Genomic DNA, 22,799 nt, shown 5'->3' with positions numbered 1-22,799 from the left:
GAGTCCTTGGTGCTACCCAAGAGGATTCTTAATAATTATAATAACAACGCTGTGTCCACGCTCTGTACCAAGTGCTCTATGAGCTTCTCCTCATTGAATCCCCCCAGCCCTCTAGGGTACATATTTTAATCCCCCCCACTCTGTAGATGAGAGAACAGAGCCTCAGAGAGGTTAACTTGCCCTAGGTCACACAGATATTGAGTGTCATGTTGGGATTTGAACCCAGAGCCCCTGCAATGACCCAACGAGCTCCACAGCACTGTGGCCCTTGAGGCTGTAATAGGACCCCCTCTGCGGCCCCCACCCTTCCCAATTTCCTCTTCCTGTGTGCACAGAGGTGGCTGGTTTAATGGTTGGGGAGAGGCGATTTCTGTGGCCAATGTCACCTTTGTGCCAGGACCTGGGCCTGTGTCCAGGGTCTAGTGCTCTTGCTGTAGGACATCCGCCAGCCAGTGCTGACACACACCACCCTGGAGACCACATTCTGGGGCAAGGTCTGGGGTACACTGGGTCTGGAATGACCGGGGTGCAGGGCCTGGGGCCCCCACACAGTGCCTGGTGGGGACACTCCGCGGTATGGACACATTTCCGCCAGACTGCCTGGTCGTCGTGTCCAGCACGGGAGCCTGCAGGAGCTGAGAGCAGATCCTGGAGCCCGGCCCTGCAGTCGCAGCCATCTTCTCCCTTCTGAAACATGCTCCTGTCTCCAGAATCACTGCTGGAGGATGAGGACCTCGGGGTCGCAGACCTGCCCTCCTCCTTGCATTTCCTATCCCCTCCCGGGAGCGGGGATCAGAACCCCTGTGCACAAACAGCACGCCCTCTGGAACTCGCCAAACCCGCTTCCAACCCTGGCTCTCCCCTCATCAGCGGGCGAGCTTGGGACATCAAGCAACTCCCAGAACATCAGTTTCTTTATCTGTATGTGGGGATGACCATACAATTGTGGCAAAGATTAAATAAGACACAGACAGCACCTAGCACCTGGCACATGCTAAGTGATCAATATCCGTAGCTCCTATGATTCTTCCTCACTAGAATGTGAGTTTCATAAGGAAAGAGACCCAGTTGGTCCTGTTTGCTACTGTGTCTGCTGTGCCTTGCAGGGAGCCTGGCGCATAGTAGGTACTCACTGAATACTTAGCGAGTGGGTGGGTAGATTGACACATGGATGCACTGGTGGGTGGATAGAGGGGCAGGTGCTTGGGCAGGGAATTCTTCTCACACGTGGAGTAGGAGGGGACCCCAGACTGTCATTGCTCAGCCTCACAGCTAGCCTTTGCCCCCCGACCCGCCCTCTCCCCCACCCAGGTATTCCAAAGTCAGGCATTTGCTGAAGGACCTGGATGAACTGATGGACGCAGTTCTGGAGAGGATCCTGGCTCCTGAGCCAAGCCATGCCAACGCCACCGAGGCCCTGAACTTCACCATCTGGAACCACACGCCCCTGGTGCTTATTGATGAGCAGAATCCTCACAAGCCAGTGGTCCTTGACCTCTTTGGGGACAATCACAACAGCTCAGCAAGCAGCAGCCCAGCACCAGGAAGGACCTGTGATGCCCAGGGGTGCAAAGTGGCCATGAGACTAGTAAGTGGCCCTGGGCACACGTCAAGCAGTGGGGTCTATCCAGTGAGGCTGATGGGAGTTTCTTTCCTTTGACGATCTGGGTCTAACTGGGAAAAGGCAGGCTGGAAGCCAGGGCCTATTTTGTATGTTTGCTGAGCTTTTTGAAACATAGAAACAGCTGGTATGTTAGTCAAGATGCTTTTGGATGCAAGTGACCCAGTTCAAACTAAGCAAAACAGGGAATTCATTGGCTCACATACTAAGAAGTCTTGGCACATTGGGTTCAGGTATGGCTGGATCCAGGTGTTCAAATGCTGTCATCGAGACTTGATCTCTCTCCATGTTGGCTCAGTTTTTCTCTCAGTTGACTTCACTCTCTGGCAGGCCTTCCCCATGCAGAGGGCGCTGACAATGCCAGAAGTACACCCCACCAACTCAGCACTCTCCCCAGAAACAGAGTCCCTCTTTCCCAGCAGCCCCAGCAAAAGTCCTGGGGCTGACTCATCAGGTCACATGCTCACCCCTAAATCTATCCCTGTGGGGTGGAGGATGGGCTCTCATGATGGACCAGTCCAGGTCATTCCTGGAGCTGGGGGTGATGTCAGCCTCTGTCAGACCACGTGGACTGAGCAAGAGGCAAAGGGTGGTTCCCTGAAGGAGGAATTAAGTCTCATTATCAGAAGACATAGACATAAATGTTGGGCAGTGAAAACCCACAGCTGTGCAGGACAGATGCGTAGCGTAACTGCCCTGCACTGGGATGCTGGGAGCCTGCAGCCCGCAGGTGGGAAGATGGTCCCTGTCAGGCCTGGATCCCCTGGGGAGCTGCATGACTCTGCCGGTCCCTGCACCCCACTCTCGGGGAATCCGAGTGGACAGTTCTGGACCCGGGGCCCAGGAATCTGTATTGTTCATGGGCTTTCTAGTGACTTTGATGATCCCCTTGGATGGGGATCCATCAGGCTGGGGCCTCCCGTCATTTTGCTACACAAACCAGAAAATAGCATGAGGCTCCAGAGCCCGACGTCTTTTTGGTGCAGTGACCCAGCTTCCCGTGTCCATGTCCTCATCTGTAAAGCAGGCTTGTCCCTGGTGCTGCCCCGACTCTCAGGGTCAGGCCCTGTGTGTGCGTGTGCATGCATGCATGTGTGAACACATAGTGCGGGCGCCCGTGCATGCGTGTGTGTGCATGCAGTGGGGGGCTGCTGCTGCCACACCTTCCTTAACCCCTCTGCCTCCCCGGGCCTCAGCCTCGCGGTGATGGGGTGGGGTTGCAGTGAGAAGTGGGCGGGTTAGTAAAGCCCTGGGACAGAGCCCCAGAGAGTGAGTGTTATTGTCGTCTCCCTTGGGGGTGACAAGGAGGCCTGAGAACAGTGCTCTGGCCGCCCCGAGGGCTGTCTCAGAAGGTCAGGGCTCCTGGCCCCCAGAAGGGAGGCCCACTCTGAGGCCGACAGAGGCAGAGTGGCCCAGGCCGGAACCCAGGGCCGAGTCTGTGCTGTGTCTGGGGACCTGGGCTTCTGGGGGAGGGGGAGGTTGGTTGGCTGCAGCAAAGAGGGGGGGCCCTGCCACCCTGCCTCGGGGGCACAGGCGGACAAGGCCCGGGTCCTCCCCCCGCGGAGTGGGGGGCAGAGCACAGAGACTTGATTCCCTCGTGGTCCACATGGCCTCCAGGGGGCCTGTCCCTATACATGCCCACGTGTATTGGGGGGCATGTGGATGCGTGTGTGCGTAGTTGTGACCATGCCGTCATGTGGCTGTGATGTCAGAAAGCGGGCGTCCATCTCTGTACCTATGTGTGTGTACGTGTGTGCACGTGTGTGAGTGCATGTGTGTGTATGTTCCCTTATGTGTAAGGCTGTATTTGGGGTTGGCTGGTGGCTCTGTGGGTCCTTGTGACTGTGCGGCCATGTGTGAGGACGCGGTCCCTGAGCGTGTGTAAGCAAGAGTGTACATGGGGGTGCCACTGGCCCAGCAGCTGGTGGCCCCAGCCCCGAGGTGCAGCCAGAGGCTGGGTGCTGGCAGAGCACTCGCACCCGTACCCTGGTGCGGTGGCTGGGGCCCTGCCAGCCTCGCCGGCACCCACAGGAGCCCCTCTTGGCCTCCACAGTGCAGCCTCAACGGGACCGTGTGCACCTTCCGGAACTTCACCAGCGCCACCCAGGCCGTGATGGAGTGGTATGTCCTGCAGGCCACCAACATCTTCTCTCAGGTGCCGCGGCAGGAGCTGGTGGCGATGAGCTACCCTGGCGAGCAGCTGATCCTGGCCTGCCTGTTCGGGGCGGAGCCCTGCAGTCACAGGTGAGAGCCACCCGGGGCTCCTGGGGCAGAGCCTGAGCAAGGGGTGCTTTGAAGGCCCTGGGACATGCTGACGGCGTGGCTTTAGGAAGAGTCTGTAAGGAAAGCAGGATCGGGAAGGAGGGAGGGCGAAGCGAGGATGGGCTCACAGGAGACGTCTGGGCCCGGCCTGATTCACAGGGGCTCTGGAGCACCAGCGAGGGGCCAGCCTTTGTACGTGTCCCCGTCACCCATCATTGGCTGTGTGCCACCCCCAAGAGGATGGCGCGGGTCTCCTGACTCCCCAAGCAAGGGGGCTGGCGAAGGGGCAGCCGGGAGCTCTTAGCCTCTGACACTCCGAAGCCGGGGACCTGGGCGGACAGCCCAGCACCAACTGCCCTCAGTTTTCTCATCCCTAAAATGGGCAAAACTGTGCACACGTCCTAGAATTACCATGGAGAGTAAGTGAGCTCCGTCAGCATGTAGAGCAGGGCCCTGGAGGTGTTCGCTGCATATCCTTTCCCAGACGACCCCAATGTCGAGAGGACGGCAGAATGAGGGTGACACTGACCCTGGACGCCTGGGTCCTCTGACGGCTGGGCTGCAGACCCACACCTCCCTCGCCTCCCCTGCTCCTGACAGCTCCCCTGGGCCTGCGAGCCAAGCTTTGCCCGGTCCTCCTGGCCTGGGGCTTCAGGGTCTCCCACGCCAGGCCTCTGGAGAGGGGGCTGTTGGCTGAGTCTGCCCGTTCTGGATGAGTGACAGACTCCAGTGTCACCCTCCAGGGACAGGCCTCGGTGCATCTCTCTCAGCTCCTGAACCTTCAGGAAGCTCTATTGAGAGGCTGCTGACAGCTCTGGATCCTCGGGCCCCCAGTGTGCGTAGGCGCACTCGGGCAGGCATTTTTTGGGTGGTGTCAAGGCTCCCTGAGCGGGCGGAGCTGCACACCTGGCCCCCTGGTGTGAATCCGGGAAGGCAAGCCCCACAGGTGGAAGAAGGACAAGATGGCCCCCCTCCGAGGGGACATGTCCTGCCTTATGGGCTGCCTCGGGGCCGGCTGATTCAGGCTAGGTCCAGCCCCTCTCTTGGCCGGGGGACTTGGTTCAGGGCACCCTTACCCAAACACGCCTGGCAGCCCTGCCAGGATGCTGGGGGGTGCCCAGGGGACTAGTGTCGTCGTGCCCCCAATTCATTTCTCCCCTCTCAGCTAAAAGAGAGACTACTGTGCCTTCCATGATCGGGCCCATCAGCTCAGCGAGGATGCACACACCCCAGAGGGCAAGCGGGCCGGCAAAGGGGGATTTGCTGCCATGTCCCTGGTGCCTGAAGTGGGCGCTTGTCTCACCCAGCCAACCCCAGTGTTTGAAGGCATGTGCTCTGCGCAGCACACAGTCCCTGAACTGAGCCACCACTCATGGGCTGTGCCGGCTCTGGAGGCCACCGGGCTGGGCCGGACCGACCTGGTCCCCCCAAAGCAGGTCCCACGTGGGTCACATGGACTGGGGGTGGGGGTGGGTGATTCCCCAAAGAGAAGCCGAGGAGCTGTGAGCAGAAAAAGAGGAAATAGGTGGTTGATGGGCAGGCAGAACACCCAGTGTTGGCCACACAGCTTCTGTGGCCGGGAGCAGTCTGGTGAAGCGGTCGAGGCTGCACTGGTGGTGAGACCATCAGGCTCAAATCATCGCTCCGCCTTATACACTGCGTGACCTGGAGCAAGTTTAGCCCTGAGGGCTGCAGCCTGCCTGCTCCCTGAAAGCGGGTGACCGCCACACCCTGCCTCAGGGTTATTGCGAATATTAAAGGAGTGAATATGCATGAGAGGCGGACGATAGTGCTGGGCTCCATAACTAGTAGTTATTGTTATCATCAAACCCACATTTGACAAGGAACTCATTATTTAATAATAATGCTAACATTTATTTTTTTTTAATTTTTGGTGAGTGAGGAAGACTGTCCCTGAGCTAACATCTGTGACCATCTTCCTCTACTTTTTGTATGTGGGATGCAGCCACAGCATGGCTTGATGAGCGGTGCATAGGTCCGCACCAGGGATCCAAACCCAAGAACCTCTGGCCACTGAAGGAGAGCACAGGAACTTAACCACTGTGCCACCAGGCCGGTCCCCCAATAAGGCTAACATCTGTTGAGCCCTTCTCACGTGCCACGCATTATTCTTAGCACTTTACGTGTGTAAAATTAGTTTAACCCTGGCAATGAGCTCGTGAGAAATGTACTATTACTTTGCCCCATTTTATATGACACAACTGAGGCACAGAGAGGTTAAGCAAAGTCTCTGAGGTCACACAGCTGGTGAGTGGCAGAGCTGGCAGTCTGGGCCAGGCCCACCCTGCGTCACTCATCAGAAATCGAGAACCTCACTGTCCCTCCCCGCCCACCTTTCCCAAGCCTCGTGCTCCAGCCCTTGGCAGGTCTGAGCGGAAGGTGCACCCACGACCTGGCACAGAAACCTCAGTCCATCTCATCTCTCACCTCCCCTTCGCTCTCACAGCTGGCTGGTCCCCAGCCTCCCTGAGTCAGCCTCAGACGTGGTGCCAGAGGACACGGAGGACACGTGCCTCTCTGCCTTCCCAATGCTGGGCTTCAAACGCCAGCCCGAGCTTCCTCACTCTCTTTCTGACTCCATCCTCCCGCCTCGTACATAGCAAATGCTCAAGACAGCAGCTGCCATTGTAGGAAAACATGAGCCACCTTTGGACCCTGATACCAAACCGCCTGGGCTCAAATGCCAGCTCTGTGTGCTGTTGGACGCGCTGTTTAGCGTCTCTGGCCTCGGTTTTCTTGTCTGGAAAATGGAGACAGTGAAATGACCTCACAGGGCTCTCATGGGGATTAAATGACTTAACATTAAGATAAAGTGCTTGGAGCAGGGCTTAGCACATGGTGAGAATTATATGAATATTTTAAAAGTAAACTTTTTTTTTTGAGGAAGATCAGCCCTGAGCTAACATCTGCTGCCAATCCTCCTCTTTTTGCTGAGGAAGACTGGCCCTGAGCTAGCATATGTGCCCATCTTCCTCTACTTTGTATGTGGGATGCCTGCCGCCGCATGGCTTGCCGAGCAGTGCCATGTCCACCCGGGGATCCGAATTGGCGAACCCCAGGCCGCCAAAGAGGAACGTGTGCACTTAAGCGCTGCTCCACCGGGCCGGCCCCTAAAAATAAACTTTTAATTGTGGAATAATTTTGGATTTATAAAAAAGCTGCAAAGATGTACAGAGAGTTTCTTTACCCGCCTCGCTCAGTCTCCCTATTGTTGACATCTTCCATCGCCGTGGCAATTTGTCGGCACTAAGAGACCAACATGGGCAGGTTACTATTAACTAAACTTAGCACTTTATTCAGATTCCATCAGTTTCTCCCAGCGACCTTTTCCTGCTCCCGGATTCCATCCAGGAGCCCACACGGCCTTAGCTGTCCTGTCCCCTCGTCTCCTCTGGGCTGTGACAACTGCTCAGACTCCCTGGCTTTGGACGACTGTGACTGTTTCAGAGGACAGGTCAGGTGTTTTACAGAAAGTCCTCCATTTCGGTTTATCTGTTTTTCTCAACTGGAGGTTTGGGTTCGGGGGAGGAATGCACAGAAATGAGGTGCCCTCCTCATCACATAGTTCAGGGCATTCCTGGTACCCACACGAGCCGGCGCACGATGTCGTCCTTCCTCGCCTGGATAGGCTTCTGCGAGCTGCGGGACCCCCTCCCCTGCCCGCGCTCCGAACGGTGGGAGCGAGTCTCTAAGCCGAGCCTGGAACCTGGGGCGCGGGTCTTAGGGGCAGAGGGCTGAGCTGCACCTCTCCTAATGAGGGGAGAGTGTGCTATTCGGAATGCTTCTGTAAGGAGGAGCTGTCTGGCCTCCGTTTGTTTATTTATTCAATCATTTATTTATACCCGTGTGGACTCGGGTATATTTGGGTTGTAATCCAATAGCACATTATTTATTTTCTTACTCAAATTCTTCCAGCCATGGCCACTGGGAGCTCCTTCAGTTGGCTCCTGTGTCCCTTTGACATGTCCCCATCCATTTATTTATTTTTTTTGAGTACTTCCTTACTTTCCGGCACTACCAGATGCCCCCGCCCTGGAATCAGCCATTTCTCTGAGGAGCCCTGGTTCCTTTTATGGGAGAATGGTATTTAGGAACCAAGATCTAGACATAGATAAGCATTATTAATATTATTATTGCTTTAGGGACTGGCTAGCTAGTTTCTGTTCTGGGAAGCCTTTCCTGACCTCCACCACACAGTACCGTTATTGTTATACTGCTTCCTGCTAGGATGCTCTATTTCCCGGTCTTTTCTGGAGGCTTGCTGTCTGTCTGCATGCCTGGTCCCTGGCCCAGGAAAGGTTTTTGGAGGGAAGCCCCTGGCTCTGGAGGCGGAGGTGGCGGGACTGGGAACAGCCTCTCCAGGGAAAGAGCGTTATCAACAAGCAAATAGTTGGCATGCACGGCGAGACCAAGAGCGCCACCTGGGCAGGAGGGCTCCCTCCGCGCCCCGAGCAGCCTCCTGCTCCTGGCTGCAGATGGCCCAGTTCCTCGGGGACACAGTGTCTGCACGCCTCTCGGGCGGGTCTCTCCCTCTCGAGCCGTGCCCAGCTCGAGCTGGTTCGCTCCGCTCTGCTCCTTCCTTGTGGCCACAGCCCTGATTCCACAGAATGCAGACTCGGCAGCGCCCGCCCAGAGCTTCCTCCTCCCTCCGGGCCTTCGCCTGTGCCCTGCCACCTGCCGCATGTGCCCTTTCTCCTCTCCACCCTCTAGGCTCGGCTGCCTCTTACTCATCTTTAGAGTCTAGCGCGGGCCTCACCTCCTCCAAGAACCCTCCCCTGACCCGCTCCCCACCCCCCAGCCCCAGGGAGAATTAGGTGTCGCACCTCCGGTCTTATCTCTCTTGATGCCCTTATCACATATTATAATTTATCCAACACAATATTTACTGAGTGTCTGTCTACCATGTGCCGGGACCTGAGGACAGCGCAGTGAGCCGTGGCAGCCAGCTTGTGCTGAGTACCTCAGTATGCTTGGCATCCGACCCTCACCCGAGTCCTTTCGGTGGGACCATTATTGCCCCAGTGTTATGGTGGGGAAAGCGAGGCACAGAGAGGGGAGGTAACTTCCCCAAGCTCACCAGCTAGTAAATGACAGAGCCAGAATTTGAATTCAAGCAGGCCGGCTCCCAGGCTTGGGCTCTTAGCCTCCAAGTTCTTTCCTCCTGAGGACAGACAAGACTTCTACCCACACTGGGCTTACGTTCTAAAGCAGGAGGAACTGATAAGTAAGCGATGAACTAGAGAAGATGGTTTCAGATTTGGATGCATGCTGTCAAGGGAACAGCAGGTGGAAACGATGGAGTAACTGGGTAGGGAGGTGACTTTGCATGGGGAGGTCAGGGGAGGGCTCAGTGCAGATGAAACCTGAGGGACAAGGAGAGACCAGTTATTTGAAGAGCTGGGCAGAGAAATATTCCAGGCACAAGGAGGAGCGGCCACAAGGCCTTGGATTTGAAAATATCTGGTAGTGTCGCTGGAGTGAAACAAACAAGGGGGAGAAGGCCAAAGGAGAGAGTTTGCATTTAATCTGTGAGCAGCCACGAGCCTCTGGGAGGTTCTAAGCAGGGGCATGCCATCTCTGATTCATGACTGAAACAGTCGCCCTGACCACTGAGCAGGAGGAAGATCATGGGGGAGCGAGTGGAGGCAGAAGCTCCTGCAGGAACCCAGGCCGGGTGCTGGCGGCTGGACCGGGAGGGAGCCTCGGGGATGGAGAGACTTGGCCGGGCCAGAGACAGAGTTCAGAAGGAGAGAGTTGCTGTGACGCTGCTCCGTGGCCTCCCACGCCCTGGAGCTTCGAGGGCAGGACTGTCCTGTTGGCCTCGGAGGCTGGGGAAGCAGGCTGGATCTGTGTGACAGGGTCAGCTCCCAGATGGGATTTCCGTGCCTGCTCTGCACTCCCCTCCTGCTGGCGCAGAGGCTGGGACAGAAGATAGAGGAAATAAATGGCCTCCTGATCTGAACATAGCGACGAGTGGCAGCTGACCTCGTGGGGTTATTTTGAGAATTAAATGAGAGAATGTACAGAGAAATAGCACAGGCCTGGCCCATAAAAGCTGCTCAGCAAATGTTGTCGTGGAATATGAGGCTCAGAAGATGACTGCCTTTTCGCTGATGTTTCTGGAGCATTTGATGCTCTTGGCCCCATTCTTTCCTGTTTTTGATAAAGTAAGAAGAACAATATAAAAACATCCAAGACTTTTTTTTTTTTAAAGATTTTATTTTTTCCTTTTTCTCCCCAAAGCCCCCCGGTACATAGTTGTGTATTCTTCGTTGTGGGTTCCTCTAGTTGTGGCATGTGGGACGCTGCCTCAGCGTGGTTTGATGAGCAGTGCCATGTCCGCGCCCAGGATTCGAACCGACGAAACACTGGGCCGCCTGCAGCGGAGCGCACGAACTTAACCACTCGGCCACGGGGCCAGCCCCTTCCAAAGACATTTTTAAAACTATTTCTTATGGAGACCTGAGAACACACAGATAGACAGAACAGAGTACGATGAACTCCTCTGGACCCACCACCCAGATCCAAGGACCGTAACTCACTTCCCTCCTCTGCTGTTTATTCTGCAGCAAATCCAGACAGCACACTCTCTCCTCTGTACTGAGCTCAGAACGTATCCGTAAAAGAGAAAGACTTTTTTAACAGAACCACAATACCACTATCCCACCTGGAAAAAAATTAACAATAATTCCCCAATATCATCGACTATCTAGTCATGTTCACACTTGAAAATGTCACCTGTTTGTTTGTTTGCTTGTTTGAATCAGGATCCACTTAAAGTCTGCATATTTCAAGTGTAAACCAAGTCTTTTAAGTTTCTGTTAATCTGTAGGTTGCCTTCTTTTCCCTCTCTCACAATTTATTTGTTGAAGAAATTGGGTTATTTATCCTGTTGGGGTCTGGACTGTGTAGACGGACTTTCTGTGGTGTCTTTGAACCTGTTCTTCTGTCTCCGGTATTTCCTGTAAGTGGTAGTTAGAGACAGACGCTCGATGCTGGTCAGGGCTGACTTTTTTTGGCAAGGCCGCTTCTCCACATGGAAGGCACACAGCATTGGTCACCACTGGTGCCTATTGCCCAAAGCCATCCCTTCATCAGAGGTGCAAAATGATGATCCTCTAATTGTATCACTCTGTCTTCAATTATCAGCTGGATCAAACCAGAGCTCTTTTCACAGCTATATTGCAAGAAAAAAAAAAAGTCAGATGGAGCGAGCCATAGTTTAAAAGATTCTTAAGAGACTAACGAATCCCGTGTTAACATCATTTGCATCCTGATTTAAACAAATAAGTTGTAAAAATCAAATTGACATTTATGAGATAACTGGAATTTTGAACTGAATATTTAATCATATTGAGAAATTTTGGTTAATTATTTTTAATATGGTAATAGTATTATTTTTTGAGTTCTAACTTTTAGGCATACTTATGGAAATGCTTACAAATAAAATTCTGATGTCTGAGATCTGCTTCAAAATAACATGGAAGCCGGGGGCGGGCAGAGATGAACCATGACTGGCCGTGGGGTGATGGTTGTTGAAGCTGGTGTGGGCTTCGTTCTCTCTACTTTTTCGTGTTTGAAATGTTCCATATCCAAAAAAAAAACTTTAACTGAATTCTTTGAAACTACATCATGCAGTTGCTGCTTGTGCGAACATCTGTATGGAAACGGTTCTTGTTGAATTATTTCCTTAGGAAGCGTTTCCACGGCCTAAGAGAGAACCTCGTATGGGGCTCCTCACGCCTCGTTTCGCAGCCCTCTCTTTCCTTGGCCTCTGCTTCCGCCCTCGCCTGCGTCCCCCGCCTCCCTGACCCTCCACTGCATCCACTTCCCTCTTTCCCCTGGGCTTCCGAGTTTCCCAGACAAGCCCACCTGCTGGATTCGGCAGCTCCTTGGACCACTCCCTGCCCGGCGCTCCCCTCTCTTCTGGTCTCTATTAGTGTCCTGTGGCCACCATCGCAAAGTACCACAAACTAGGTAGCTTAAAACAACAGAGACGTATTCTGTCACAGAGGAGGCCAGAAGTCCCAAATCAAGGGGTCAGCAGGGCTGGGCTCGCTCCAACGGTGCTGGGGAGAAGCCCTCGTCGCCTCTTCCAGCTTCTGCTGGGCCCAGGCGGTGCTCGGCCTGTGTCTGCCTCCCTCCCATCTCTGTCTCCACCTGCACGGGGCTTCTCCTCTGTGCGTGTCTCTCCTCTTCTGTCCCTTATGAGGACACTTGTGATTGGGTTTAAGGCTCACCTGGGTAATCCAGGATGATCATGTCTCAAGATCCTTAATGACATCTGCAAATAAGATAGTACTCATAGGTCCCTGGGCTTAGGATGTGGACATAGGTTTTTTGGGGCCACCATTCGATGCAGTACACAGTCTTACAAGACCCTGTAGATGAGACACATGAAAACTTCAAAGAAATGTGTTTCTCATAATTCATGGCTAAGCCAGAGAGCCTGAGCCCCGACCCCAGAGAGACTGCTTCCGGCCCTCCTTCCCAAGGGAGTCTGGGAATCTCCTCTCACAGAGGCAGGGGGATGGACGGAACGACCTGTTGCTCGCCTCTCCCTTCCTGAGCCTCTCTGAGCAGCTCCACTCTGCCACGAGCCCTGGACAGTGGACGATCAGGGGAGGCAGCGGCTGGGGTGTGCCCTGCCCTCCAGCTGGTGGTGTTTCTTTTAGGAACTTCACGTCCATCTTCCACCCTGATTATGGCAACTGTCACATCTTCAACTGGGGCATGACGGAGAAGGCCCTCCCTTCATCCAACCCCGGAGCTGAGTTCGGTAAGTCTTGTTCCTCCTGGGGCCAGGGCTTTGAAGAACCCACCACATCAAATCAAATCAAAGACCAAATCACCATGGGCCGTTGAGGGCAGGAGCTGGCTTAGCCGAGGCCGGCGCGGGAGCAGTGGCCGTGCTTGAGCCTCTGCCGGGCGAGGGGAGGCCGGGCAGTGCCCTGTCAGCCATCCCTCACCCGCCACTCGGGAATCCCTGGGGCAGCGACTGCTGCTTCCAGTCTGCTGACGAGCAAAGCGAGGCTTCCGAAGCAGGACAGCGCAGTGGCTGAGAGCTCAAGCTCTTGCCCGGGTGCAAGCCAAGCTCCACCATTTACCGTCTGCGCAAGCCTGAGTCCAGGCCCAGCTTCTCCAAGCCTTGATTTCCCCACGCGAAGATAGTCTCTAGGAACCTAGCAGCCAGCGTACGGCTCGCTGAGTCATTGAGACGTAACGCAGGGAAACCTCTTAACACAGTGCCTGTCTGGTTGATACTCCATCCGTGCCGGATTCTCTGAGGAGTTGTGCAGAACTCGCCCAAGATCACACAGGGAACGTGGGGCAGAGTCCTTCCTCAGCCTCGTTGCTGTGCACTTCTTGAGAGAGACAGAGAGAGGGCCAAGGAGCAAACAGCAGCAGGGAAGTGGGAGGTGGTGATGACAGAGGCGCCGTGTCAGCCTGTCCCAGGGGAGAGCCTGGTGGACTCAGGGTGGTTGTGCTTTCTGGCTGTGTGCCAGGATAGGCGGGAGCAAATCCTCCCCACTCAGGTTCTGACCTCCCGGCCACCATGAGGTGGGCTGTCATTCAGTGACTGTCAGGGCTGCTGGTCCAGGGGACGGGGGGCTGACCCCTCGCGCCGTACCCTGTGCTGCTGAAAATACTGTGTATCTCAGGTGCTACAGCAGTGCGTGCGTGATTAAGATCCGGGAGCCTGCTGTCTGCCTTAGAACCCAGCAACTCCACTTCCTCGCTGGGTGACTTCAAATAAGTCCCTTCGCCTCTCTGTGCCTCGGTTTCCTCATCTGTAAAATGGGGATAATAACAGTACCTCTGCTCTTGTGAGCACCAGTGATATCACGTACAATAAAGCGTTTGGTCTTGCACTCAGCATGCAGCAAGTGCTCAATAAATGCTAGCCTTATTGTCCTACCACCTAGCACAGTCCTGTGGTGCATATGTGGTCTCTGCCCTCAATAAGGGGACAGTCAAGTAGGGAAGGAAGACAGACAATAAACGAAGAGTCGCGTGAGTGGGGCAGGTACTTGGAAGGAAAGTTTCAGAGCTAGGAGAGCATATAACAAAGACCCTGAGGCCTAGTCCAGGTAGTGAGGGAAGGCTTCTGGAGGAAGTGACACTTGGGCCAAGATCTGAAAGAAGAGCAGGAATTTCTAGATGAATGGTGAGGGCAGGGACAGCATTCCGGAGTGAGGGAACAGCATTCTCGAGGGAATAGCATTTGTGAAGGCCCAGCAGCAGAAAAGGGCATGGAAGCCAAGAGGGACTGAACAGAGAGAATGGAGACCGTTGTGGTCTGAGGTGGGGCCGTGCCGTGCTGTGCCCTAGATCTTCCCGCCATGTGGAAAAGAGATTATGGGGGGGGAATGGCGGGGAGAGGAGCCCAAGTCAGACAGTGGTGGCTTGGACTGGGGTGGGGGCCTTGGAGAAGGTAAGAAGTCTGGATTTTTGCAAAGCTGGAGCTGCCCTTGGCTAGAGGGGGCTTGGACAAGTGGGTGGGGGTCTCCCCTCAGCCTCAGGGAGTGAGTTCAGGCAGCCCTCGGCCCCACTTTCCCTGCAGGCCTGAAGCTGATCCTGGACATAGGCCAGGAGGACTACGTGCCCTTCCTCACGTCCACAGCCGGCGCCCGGCTGTTGCTTCATGAGCAGAGGTCGTACCCCTTCATCAAAGAAGAAGGCATCTACGCCATGTCGGGGACAGAGACGTCCATCGGGGTGCTGGTGGTATGGCCGCAGCCCAAGGGCAGCAATGGGGGACTGAGGGTGGAAGCCCACCTGCCCAGGACCAACCTCCCACGGCCTGAGAAGAAGGGATCCAGGCCTCCCCAAGCCCAGGCCCTCCCTCGAGGTCCACTGCTGCCTCGCCTTCTGGCTGGAACCCGCCAGGGCAGCCATGCTCTGTGGAGGATGAGCCCCCTCGGGCGCCTGCTGGGGCCTATGGCTCTCCAGCCCCCTTCAGCATCCCCTAGACCCACATGCTTGATGGTACAGGGGTCCAGAGGGGGCTTCCTAGGGTGACCATGGCCCCCACGAGCAACCTTTCTGGATGCAGGACAGGCTGGAGCGGAAGGGCGAGCCCTACAGCCGGTGCACCAAGAACGGCTCTGACGTCCCCATCCCAAACCTCTACAGCGACCACAACACCACCTACTCCATCCAGGTGGGAAGACGGGGCAGGCCTCGTGACCTTGGCCTGTCCATATCGCCCTGACCGAGGCCTCAGGTCTCTGGGAGAGCTGGTCCCCGCAAGGCCAGCTTTGCTGGAGTTTTGTGACCCCAGGGTGTCCTCGGGGCTATAGAGCCAGTCGGGCCCCTGGGTTCCCACTCAGCAGGTGTGCCCTTGGGCATGCCCAGGATTATAGGGTCTCACTCAGGGGTCCCTCAAAAAGGACCCTGGTGTGTGTGAGATGCTGAGCTAAGGGCTTGCTTGTTTTACATTATCATTTGATCCTTTCAGTACCCCCAACGGGGTAATAATACACTAATTATTAATTATTGTTAGCATTTATTAATATACTAATAATAGCAGGCTTATCAGGGGCTAGGGAGGCACTGTTCCAAGTGCTTCACATATGTTGACTCATTTAATTCTTACAACACCCCCGAGATGTGGCCACTGTTATTAGGAATGAGGAAGTCGGGATTTACAGCCCCAGGCTGAAGCCCTCATTAAGATTCCTGAGACGCCCCTCTTGTGTCTGGCCTCCATCCCTCTAGCTGCAGCTGGGGGGCTTCCCTCTCATCCTGATCTCCAGGGTTAGCCCGGGAAGCCTGTCCCCGGCCCCGGCCCCAGTGGAGAGGACAGTCTGAATCCTTGCAAAAGGTACAAAATGACCACTCGCTGATGCTTGCTGTGCCAGCCCAGTCTGCCTTGGCAATGAGGAAAGTATGGCACGACAAGGGGCAGCCCAGTGCCCCTCTCCGTGGCTGAGAGCCCCACGTGTGGCATGGTTGTCCCTTTGCCTTAGTCACAGGAAATCCACCTTCCTCCGTGGGCCCCCGCCCGCCCACCCTGTCCGGCTGACCCCGTCCACCCCACGTCTGACCCGGCTGGTTTGGTCTGGAGGGGCTTCTGCCTGCAATGGAGAACTCGGGGAATCTTCCGAGTCTCTGGAGGGCTAGACAGACGGTCAAGGCAGCACAGGGCAGTGGGGAGCATGGAGAACGGGGCCGCAGAGGCCTCCGGCCCCAGCCGTACGGACCTCATTCTGGAAAAACCTCAATTTTGCCTCATCCAGTGCAGTAGCCACTCTGGCCAGAGACCTTGGCAAAGACCCAGGCCTGGTCAGGCGCTCTGTCCGACCAGGTCCTGCCCCATCCCCGGGCTCAGACTTGGGGCCTGGAGAGGACTGCTACCTTCCGGGAGAGATAAGGAGGTCTGGAAGGACGTAGGACGCTGGCCCACAGTCAGGGCTCCTCGTCTGTGCCCCCGCCCCGCCCCAGAGCTGTGCTCCCGGCTGGGCCATCTCATCTGCCGGCTGCAGGGAGCCCAGGGGCTTGTCAGGGAGAACAGGAGGACCAGACATGGTAGCCAGGGAAGCAGCAGGCGGGAGGAGCTGGAGAGAGGCCACCAGAGCCCTGGCCGGGCTGGGTGAGGCAGGGCCCAGGGAAGTGGAGGGAGCAGGCAGGGGCTGGAGCGAGGAGCCCCCCCATGTCGGGACTTAGGAAACTGGACAGGCGAAGACACCTGAGCAACAGCCGCTTCCATTCTCCGAGTGCTTGCTGAGCGCCACCTGCCAGCTGAACCTCCTGACCTCACCGCACATGTACAACATGAGGAAACTGAGGCTCAGAGGTTAATGACTGGCCTGGGACACACTGGCCTGGGGCTCACTCCCGAGTGGACTGAAACCAGGTCAGAATGACCTCAACCCCAGTATGAGTAGACAGCCGTCACATTTCATCACATCCCTGAGGGGACCTGAGGCCACTCTTCTCCCCTCCCCACAACCAGGGGACATTCCGCCAACCAGCGCAGCTCACTTCCTCATCCATCAGCTCTGAGCGTTCAAAGATGGTCCTTCTCCTTGCTTTCCCTGAGCGTTTCCCTCCAGGAAGAAGGAACATAGAGCAGACCTGTCTGTCTGCCTCAAGACTGACCTTCTGGGTCCTTCTATGAAAAGGGCTCGGAAGGTGGCTGCAGCCTTGTAACAGGAGCTCTCTCAGTGTTTGCTTTAGTACTTGGAATAAGCCCTCCCTCCCCATGTCCCCTGTGAGGCCCCAACTCTGAAAGGTGGTGGGGGCCATCCTCAGAGAGCTGGGGTGCTGAGGTCTGGCCTGAGTCCCTCTGCGGGGGCCAGGGACAGGGAAGGACAGTCACATCTTACTGTGGGGTCAGTAGGCTCAGCTTGGCTGCTTTCATCACTTCCCAGCCAGAGGGACACCTCCCCTGGCACCCTTCTCCCTTGGGCTGGATCTGAACTTCCCTGGGCCCCATCACCAGTCATGTCTGTGTCCTGCCCCGCCAGGCCTGTATCCACTCCTGCTTCCAAGACCACATGATCCGTAACTGCAGCTGTGGCCACTACCTGTACCCGCTGCCTCGTGGGGAGAAATACTGCAACAACCAGGACTTCCCAGACTGGGGTGAGTGGAGCCCCAGGCATAGGCGCCCGAGCCAGCTGTGCCACTGCCCACGGAGGCTCTGACCACAGAGCTCCACGCCCTCAGCAGGGCCTGGGGGTGTGCCCACGCCTGCCCCTCCGCCGTCCGCCGTCCACAGTCCCTCCCTCCAGATCCCCCTCCATTCCTCCAGTCCATGAAGTGCACACTTGAAATGTGCAGGAGTGAATTTGTCCTCCTGGGCACGTGTCTACGTGCCACGTAGATGCCTGCACACGTGTGAACCTGGGTGTGTGGCTGCTGACGAATGCACACGTGTGCATGCATTTATGTTTTCACGTGCACAGGTGAAAGGGCATTTGGGGTTTGTGTCTCGATACACAAGAACACTCTGGACTGCCATGAGTGTCTGCACATATGTTTATGCACAGACATGGATTGCTTCCAGTATCTGCATTTGTGCACATTGGTTTGTGTGCACGTGTGTGCATGCACACACAAGACCACATGTATTAGCCTCAGCATGTGTGTCTGTGTCTGTGTGGGCTCACCAGGTCTCTCTGTGAGGCGCTGGGATGGGAAGGAAGAGTGAAGTGGCCTCCAAGGGCTTGAGACCTGAAGCCACAGGAGGAGGAGCCCCTGCTGGGCTCACATGAGGTGGGGTCCAGGCCTGGAGCCCTGGGGGCCTGGAGTCCAAACACCGATGGGTGTGGGCGGCACAGAGAGTCCCACTGCTTCTTACAACCAACAAAATGTGTAGACAAGAGGGGAATACATTCTCTCTTCCACCCACCCATCCCTTCGACATGACCCCTTCACCCCATCCCCGGCCAGGAACGGGGACGACAGGCGGAGGGAAGGCTGCCTGATCCTGCTGGGCTGAGTCTGGGGTGTCTGGGGAGAGGCTCCTCCAGGCCAGGCCAGGCACAGTGACTGGAGTTGGCGGGGAGGGACGATTCCCATGACAGGAGAGTTTGCACTGAGATAATTCCCCTACCCAACCTAACCACAGGCCTAGGTGGCCCAGGGCCCGGAGGGCAGAGGGTGCCAGAGGCTCAAAGCAGGAGGAAAGCACCCAGAAACCCCCTGCTCAAAGTCTCTTGCCCCTCCCCCTCCTGCTCAGCCTATTGCTACTCAGACCTGCGCATAAACGTGGCCCAGAGGGAGACCTGCATCAACTTGTGCAAGGAGTCCTGCAAGTGAGTGTGGCCCGGAGACCAGGGCGGGCGTGGTGGGGGCGGGGCGTGCCGGGGTGGTGCTGGCGGGGACAGTCACAGGGCTGCCTTCTCTCTTCCAGTGACACCCAGTACAAGATGACCATCTCCATGGCTGAGTGGCCCTCCGAGGCCTCCGAGGTGAGACGGTGGGGCGGCCGAGCTCCTGGCCGCCCGTCCCGGGCTAGGGGCAGGTGTGGGCCTAGGCCTGCAGGCCTTTTGGAACTTTGGAGAAGGTGCTCGCTCCCTCCCTGCTTCCTTCCACCAGTGTCCCGCAGGCACTGTGCGGGCCCATCTGTGAACGAGACAGACAGTCCTTTGCCTTTACGGAGCTTACATTCTCCTGGGAGAGACGACAATCCACAGAAATAAGACCATTGCAAAGTGTGATGACGCCTGTGTAGGAAGTAAACCGGATGATGAGAGAGTCACCAGGGAAACCACGTTAGAGGGGGTGGTCAGGGAAAGCCTCCCTAAAAAGGTGACATTTGAGTTAAAACCGGAGGATGGGGCTGCACCAGCCTGGGTGGGCTGGGGAGGGAGGATGCGGGCAGAGAGAGCAGCAGATGCCAAGGCCAGGGAAGGGAAAGAGCTGGCATGGGACGGCTGGGCCTCTAGGCGAAGAGTCCGGAGCCCTGAGTGCCTTCTCCCCCAGCAGCAGCCACAGCGTGCACCATTACCTTCCTCCTCCTCCCCGTGCCAACACATGGTCCCCAGGGGGCTTCAGGAAGATACAGGGCTGTGGTCTGCCTCCCAGAGGTAGCAGGGCGCATGATTGGGAGGGAATGCTGCAGGCACCATTTTTCTCAGCTGCCTTCTTGGTTTCCAGGACTGGATTTTGCATGTCTTGTCTCAGGAGCGGGACCAAAGCACTAATATCACCTTGAGCAGGTGAGCCTGGAGTCTGGGCAGGGTTGGGGAAGGCAGAAGAGGGGAGGAACCAGAGCCTCAGGGGAGGGGTTTGGACATAGGGCAGCTACTCAGACACCTTCTCATATTGGTCAGATCCAGGAGCAAGCCTGGAGGAGGAAGCACTGGCAGTGACAGAGAGGCCAGCCAAGGGGACTCAGAGTCTACCACTTCCTAAAGGAGAGCCGGTTCCTCCATCTGTCACCTGTTCATCCACCTATCCACTCATCCATCCACCCATCACTCATCCTTCCATTCTTCCACCCATCTATCTATCCACTCACTCATCCACCCATCCACCCACCCATCCATCCATCCTTCATCCTTCCCATCTTCCAATCATCCATCTATCTACTCACCCATCCATCCATCCACCCACCCACCCACCCATCCATCCACTGATCCATCCATTTATCCCTCCATTATCCATCCTTCCATTCTTCCACTCACCTAGCCTCCATCCATTCAACACAAACATGCATTGAGCACAAGAAAGACACAAAGTCCGTATTATCAGGAAGCTCGAGGCTAGAGAACAGAGATCTGCAAATAGGGCTTATGGTGATGAGAGTCTGTACAAGACCCTCCTGGGGAAGCACGGCAAAGAAGGAGCCTCTGTCTGCCTGCGAGACAAGGGAGGTCTGTATAGGGAGGTGGCACTTGAGCTAATCCTCTGAGGAAGAATAGGAACTGTTCAGACAAATAAGAAGAGACAGAGATGTCCAGGCTTCTGGAGGTGGGAGACAGCATAGCCTTTCTGAGGACCATCAGGTGTAAGGGGGAAGCCCATTCAGCCACGCTTCTCTGCCCCAGGGCCCCTGACAGGGGAGCAGGGCTTAGGACTCTCTGCAGCATCTACTGTGTATGGGCTGGCCACCCCGGGGGTGGGAGAGAGGAGCTCAGCGGATCCTTGGGGCTGTCTTGGCCGGAGTATCCTTTAGGAAGCTGGTTCAGAAAGGGGCCCACAGGATGGGTGCTGGACAGAGATGCCCTTTGTGGCCTCAGGGCTCAGAGGGGCTGGGAAGGGCAGCACTATTGGCTCTTGCTTGGACCTCACCACTCCTGGGTGTGGGCATGTGAGAAGCTTGAGCGAGAGGAGGGCTGGGGCGGCCCCTTGGCAGCCTTTCCCGCGTGTGTGTGTGTGTGTGTCTCGGGGAGAGGTCACCAGCCCTTCTTGCTGCCTCCTGCAGGAAGGGAATTGTCAAGCTCAACATCTACTTCCAAGAATTCAACTATCGCACCATTGAGGAATCAGCGGCCAATAATGTGAGTTTGGCGGCTTCTGACGCCCCAGCCTGGCCCTGCCACCCCTCTGCCCTGCACTCTGGGGGGGGGGGGGTTCCCAAGCCCAACAGAGGAATTAGGAAAATCCCTAAAGCAGTCCCAAATGGTTTCCCTGGGCCGAGATAGTCACCCTTCCCCCCCTCCCAGCTAACAACCCACCACACGGGAGCGTGTGAGGCTGGGCTCGAGGCAGGAACTGCGGCCTGACCCCCGCTCCTGCCAGGCCCTCAGCCCCCTGCTCCCCACAGATTGTCTGGCTGCTCTCAAATCTGGGTGGCCAGTTTGGCTTCTGGATGGGGGGCTCGGTGCTGTGCCTCATTGAGTTTGGAGAGATCATCATCGACTTTGTGTGGATCACTGTCATCAAGCTGGTGGCCTTCTCCAAGAGCCTGCAGCGGAGGCGGGCCCAGGCTCACTATGCCAGCCCGCCGCCCACCGTGGCTGAGCTGGTGGAGGCCCACACCAACTTTGGCTTCCAGCCTGACGTGATCAGCCACAGCCCCACCACCGGGACCTACCCTGATGAGCAGCCTGTGCCCATCCCGGGCACCCCACCTCCCAATTATGACTCCCTGCGCCTGCAGCCACTGGACGTCGTGGAGTCTGACAATGAGGGCGATGCCATCTAGACCCTGTTCCTGCCCACCCCGGGTGGCCAAAGAACTCAGACCTGAGAAGCAAGATCATTGCCTAAGGCCTCATTTTATGGTGCCCTCTCCAAAGGGCTGGGACAATAGGTGTCCAAGGCCAGAGTCTGTGTCCCTCTAAAGGGAGACCAGCATCTCCCAGCCAGTCCCAGGCCGAGAGCTCCATAGGGTCACCGTGCTGGTACAGATGCGGGCACTGTGTGCTCATTTGGTTCCTGCCCACACCCCCAACCTGTCCTGATCTTTGGCCTGGGATGTCCCCAGCCAGGCCCCAGAGACCCTAGAACACCCACCCCTGGTGGCAGGCCACTTCCCTCCCAATGCCAGTCACCATCTTCTCCAGAGGTGAACAGATGGGCACGCCGGGCTGTCTGTCGCCAGAATCAGCAGTCCTTTCCTCCCTGGCCTCGGCTGACCTCTGTGAATGGCTGTGGTGAGGGCAGCGGTTGTGGAGGCAGGATGAGCACCAGGTGTGGGGCAGGGCTGCCAGGTGGCACATGTTTTGTTCTAGAAAATAAAACTAGAAGACACCAAGTTGAGCTTGGTTCTCGGTCCAACTTCAGGCTGGAGCACCCTGAAGCATCTCTGGGGTGGAAGGGCATCCGTACTGCCTTGAGGGGAAAGGCCCCCAAGCAGGTGGTTGTTAAAGTCCTTTCAAGTTGTCCCTGAAGCAGTGGCCTTATGACTTTCTCAGTGCCACCCAACTTAGTTCTTTGGGTTATAAGAACAGAGAGAGAAGGAGAGAAAGAAGGAGGGAGGGAAGGAAAAATTCAGGTCAGGCCCCCTGTCTCTCTCTGCTTTCCCAGGCAGGCTCTCCTTACAGTGCAGCAAAAAAGGCCATGGGCGGGGGCCGGCCTGGTGGCGCAGCGGTTAAGTTCGCACATTCCGCTTCTCGGTGGCCCAGGGTTCACCGGTTCGGAACCCAGGTGCGGACATGGCGCCGCTTGGCACACCATGTGGTAGGCATCCCACATATAAAGTAGAGGAAGATGGGCACAGATGTTAGCTCAGGGCCAGGCTTCCTCAGCAAAAAGAGGAGGACTGATAGTTAGCTCAGAGCTAATCTTCCTAAAAAAAAAAAAAAAAGAAAGGCCATGGGCAACACCAGACTCACACCTCTCCAGCTCAGCAAACAGCTAGGGGCGAGCCTCTCTGTCCTAATTATCCCCCAAGTTCCCAGGCTCATTCCCATTGGTCACTGATTGGGTCACATGCTGTCTCTGAACCAATCAGTGTGACCAGCTGGGGGGCTGCTCCGATTGGTCAGACCCTGCC

General features: G+C 56.3%; 1 protein-coding gene across 7 annotated transcripts in view; it reads left to right on the top strand.

The window, feature by feature from the left end:
• The window catches only part of SCNN1B (sodium channel epithelial 1 subunit beta), a 56,775-nt gene extending 34,498 nt beyond the window's left edge, over window positions 1-22,277 (top strand). For 5 of the 7 annotated variants that reach the window (XM_014864743.3, XM_070484685.1, XM_014864744.3 and 2 more), the window contains 11 exons: window positions 1,312-1,588; window positions 3,675-3,865; window positions 12,580-12,683; window positions 14,469-14,632; window positions 14,961-15,068; window positions 17,377-17,494; window positions 18,594-18,669; window positions 18,768-18,825; window positions 19,514-19,575; window positions 20,784-20,859; window positions 21,126-22,277. In XM_014864743.3, the coding sequence (XP_014720229.1) occupies window positions 1,355-1,588; window positions 3,675-3,865; window positions 12,580-12,683; window positions 14,469-14,632; window positions 14,961-15,068; window positions 17,377-17,494; window positions 18,594-18,669; window positions 18,768-18,825; window positions 19,514-19,575; window positions 20,784-20,859; window positions 21,126-21,506 (1,572 nt within the window). In that variant the 5' untranslated portion in view covers window positions 1,312-1,354 and the 3' untranslated portion in view covers window positions 21,507-22,277. Of the gene's footprint in view, window positions 1-1,311; window positions 1,589-3,674; window positions 3,866-12,579; window positions 12,684-14,468; window positions 14,633-14,960; window positions 15,069-17,376; window positions 17,495-18,593; window positions 18,670-18,767; window positions 19,166-19,513; window positions 19,576-19,689; window positions 20,860-21,125 lie in introns of those variants that run through there. The other 2 variants (XR_011494225.1, XR_011494224.1) reach the window with 2 other exon arrangements.
• Window positions 22,278-22,799: the final 522 nt, after the last annotated feature.

The sequence above is a fragment of the Equus asinus genome, chromosome 14 (genome assembly GCF_041296235.1).
Source record: "Equus asinus isolate D_3611 breed Donkey chromosome 14, EquAss-T2T_v2, whole genome shotgun sequence".
In the NCBI taxonomy this organism is placed as follows: domain Eukaryota; kingdom Metazoa; phylum Chordata; class Mammalia; order Perissodactyla; family Equidae; genus Equus; species Equus asinus.
Note: the sequence above shows the minus strand (reverse complement) of the source record. Positions and strands in the feature narration are given on the sequence as shown.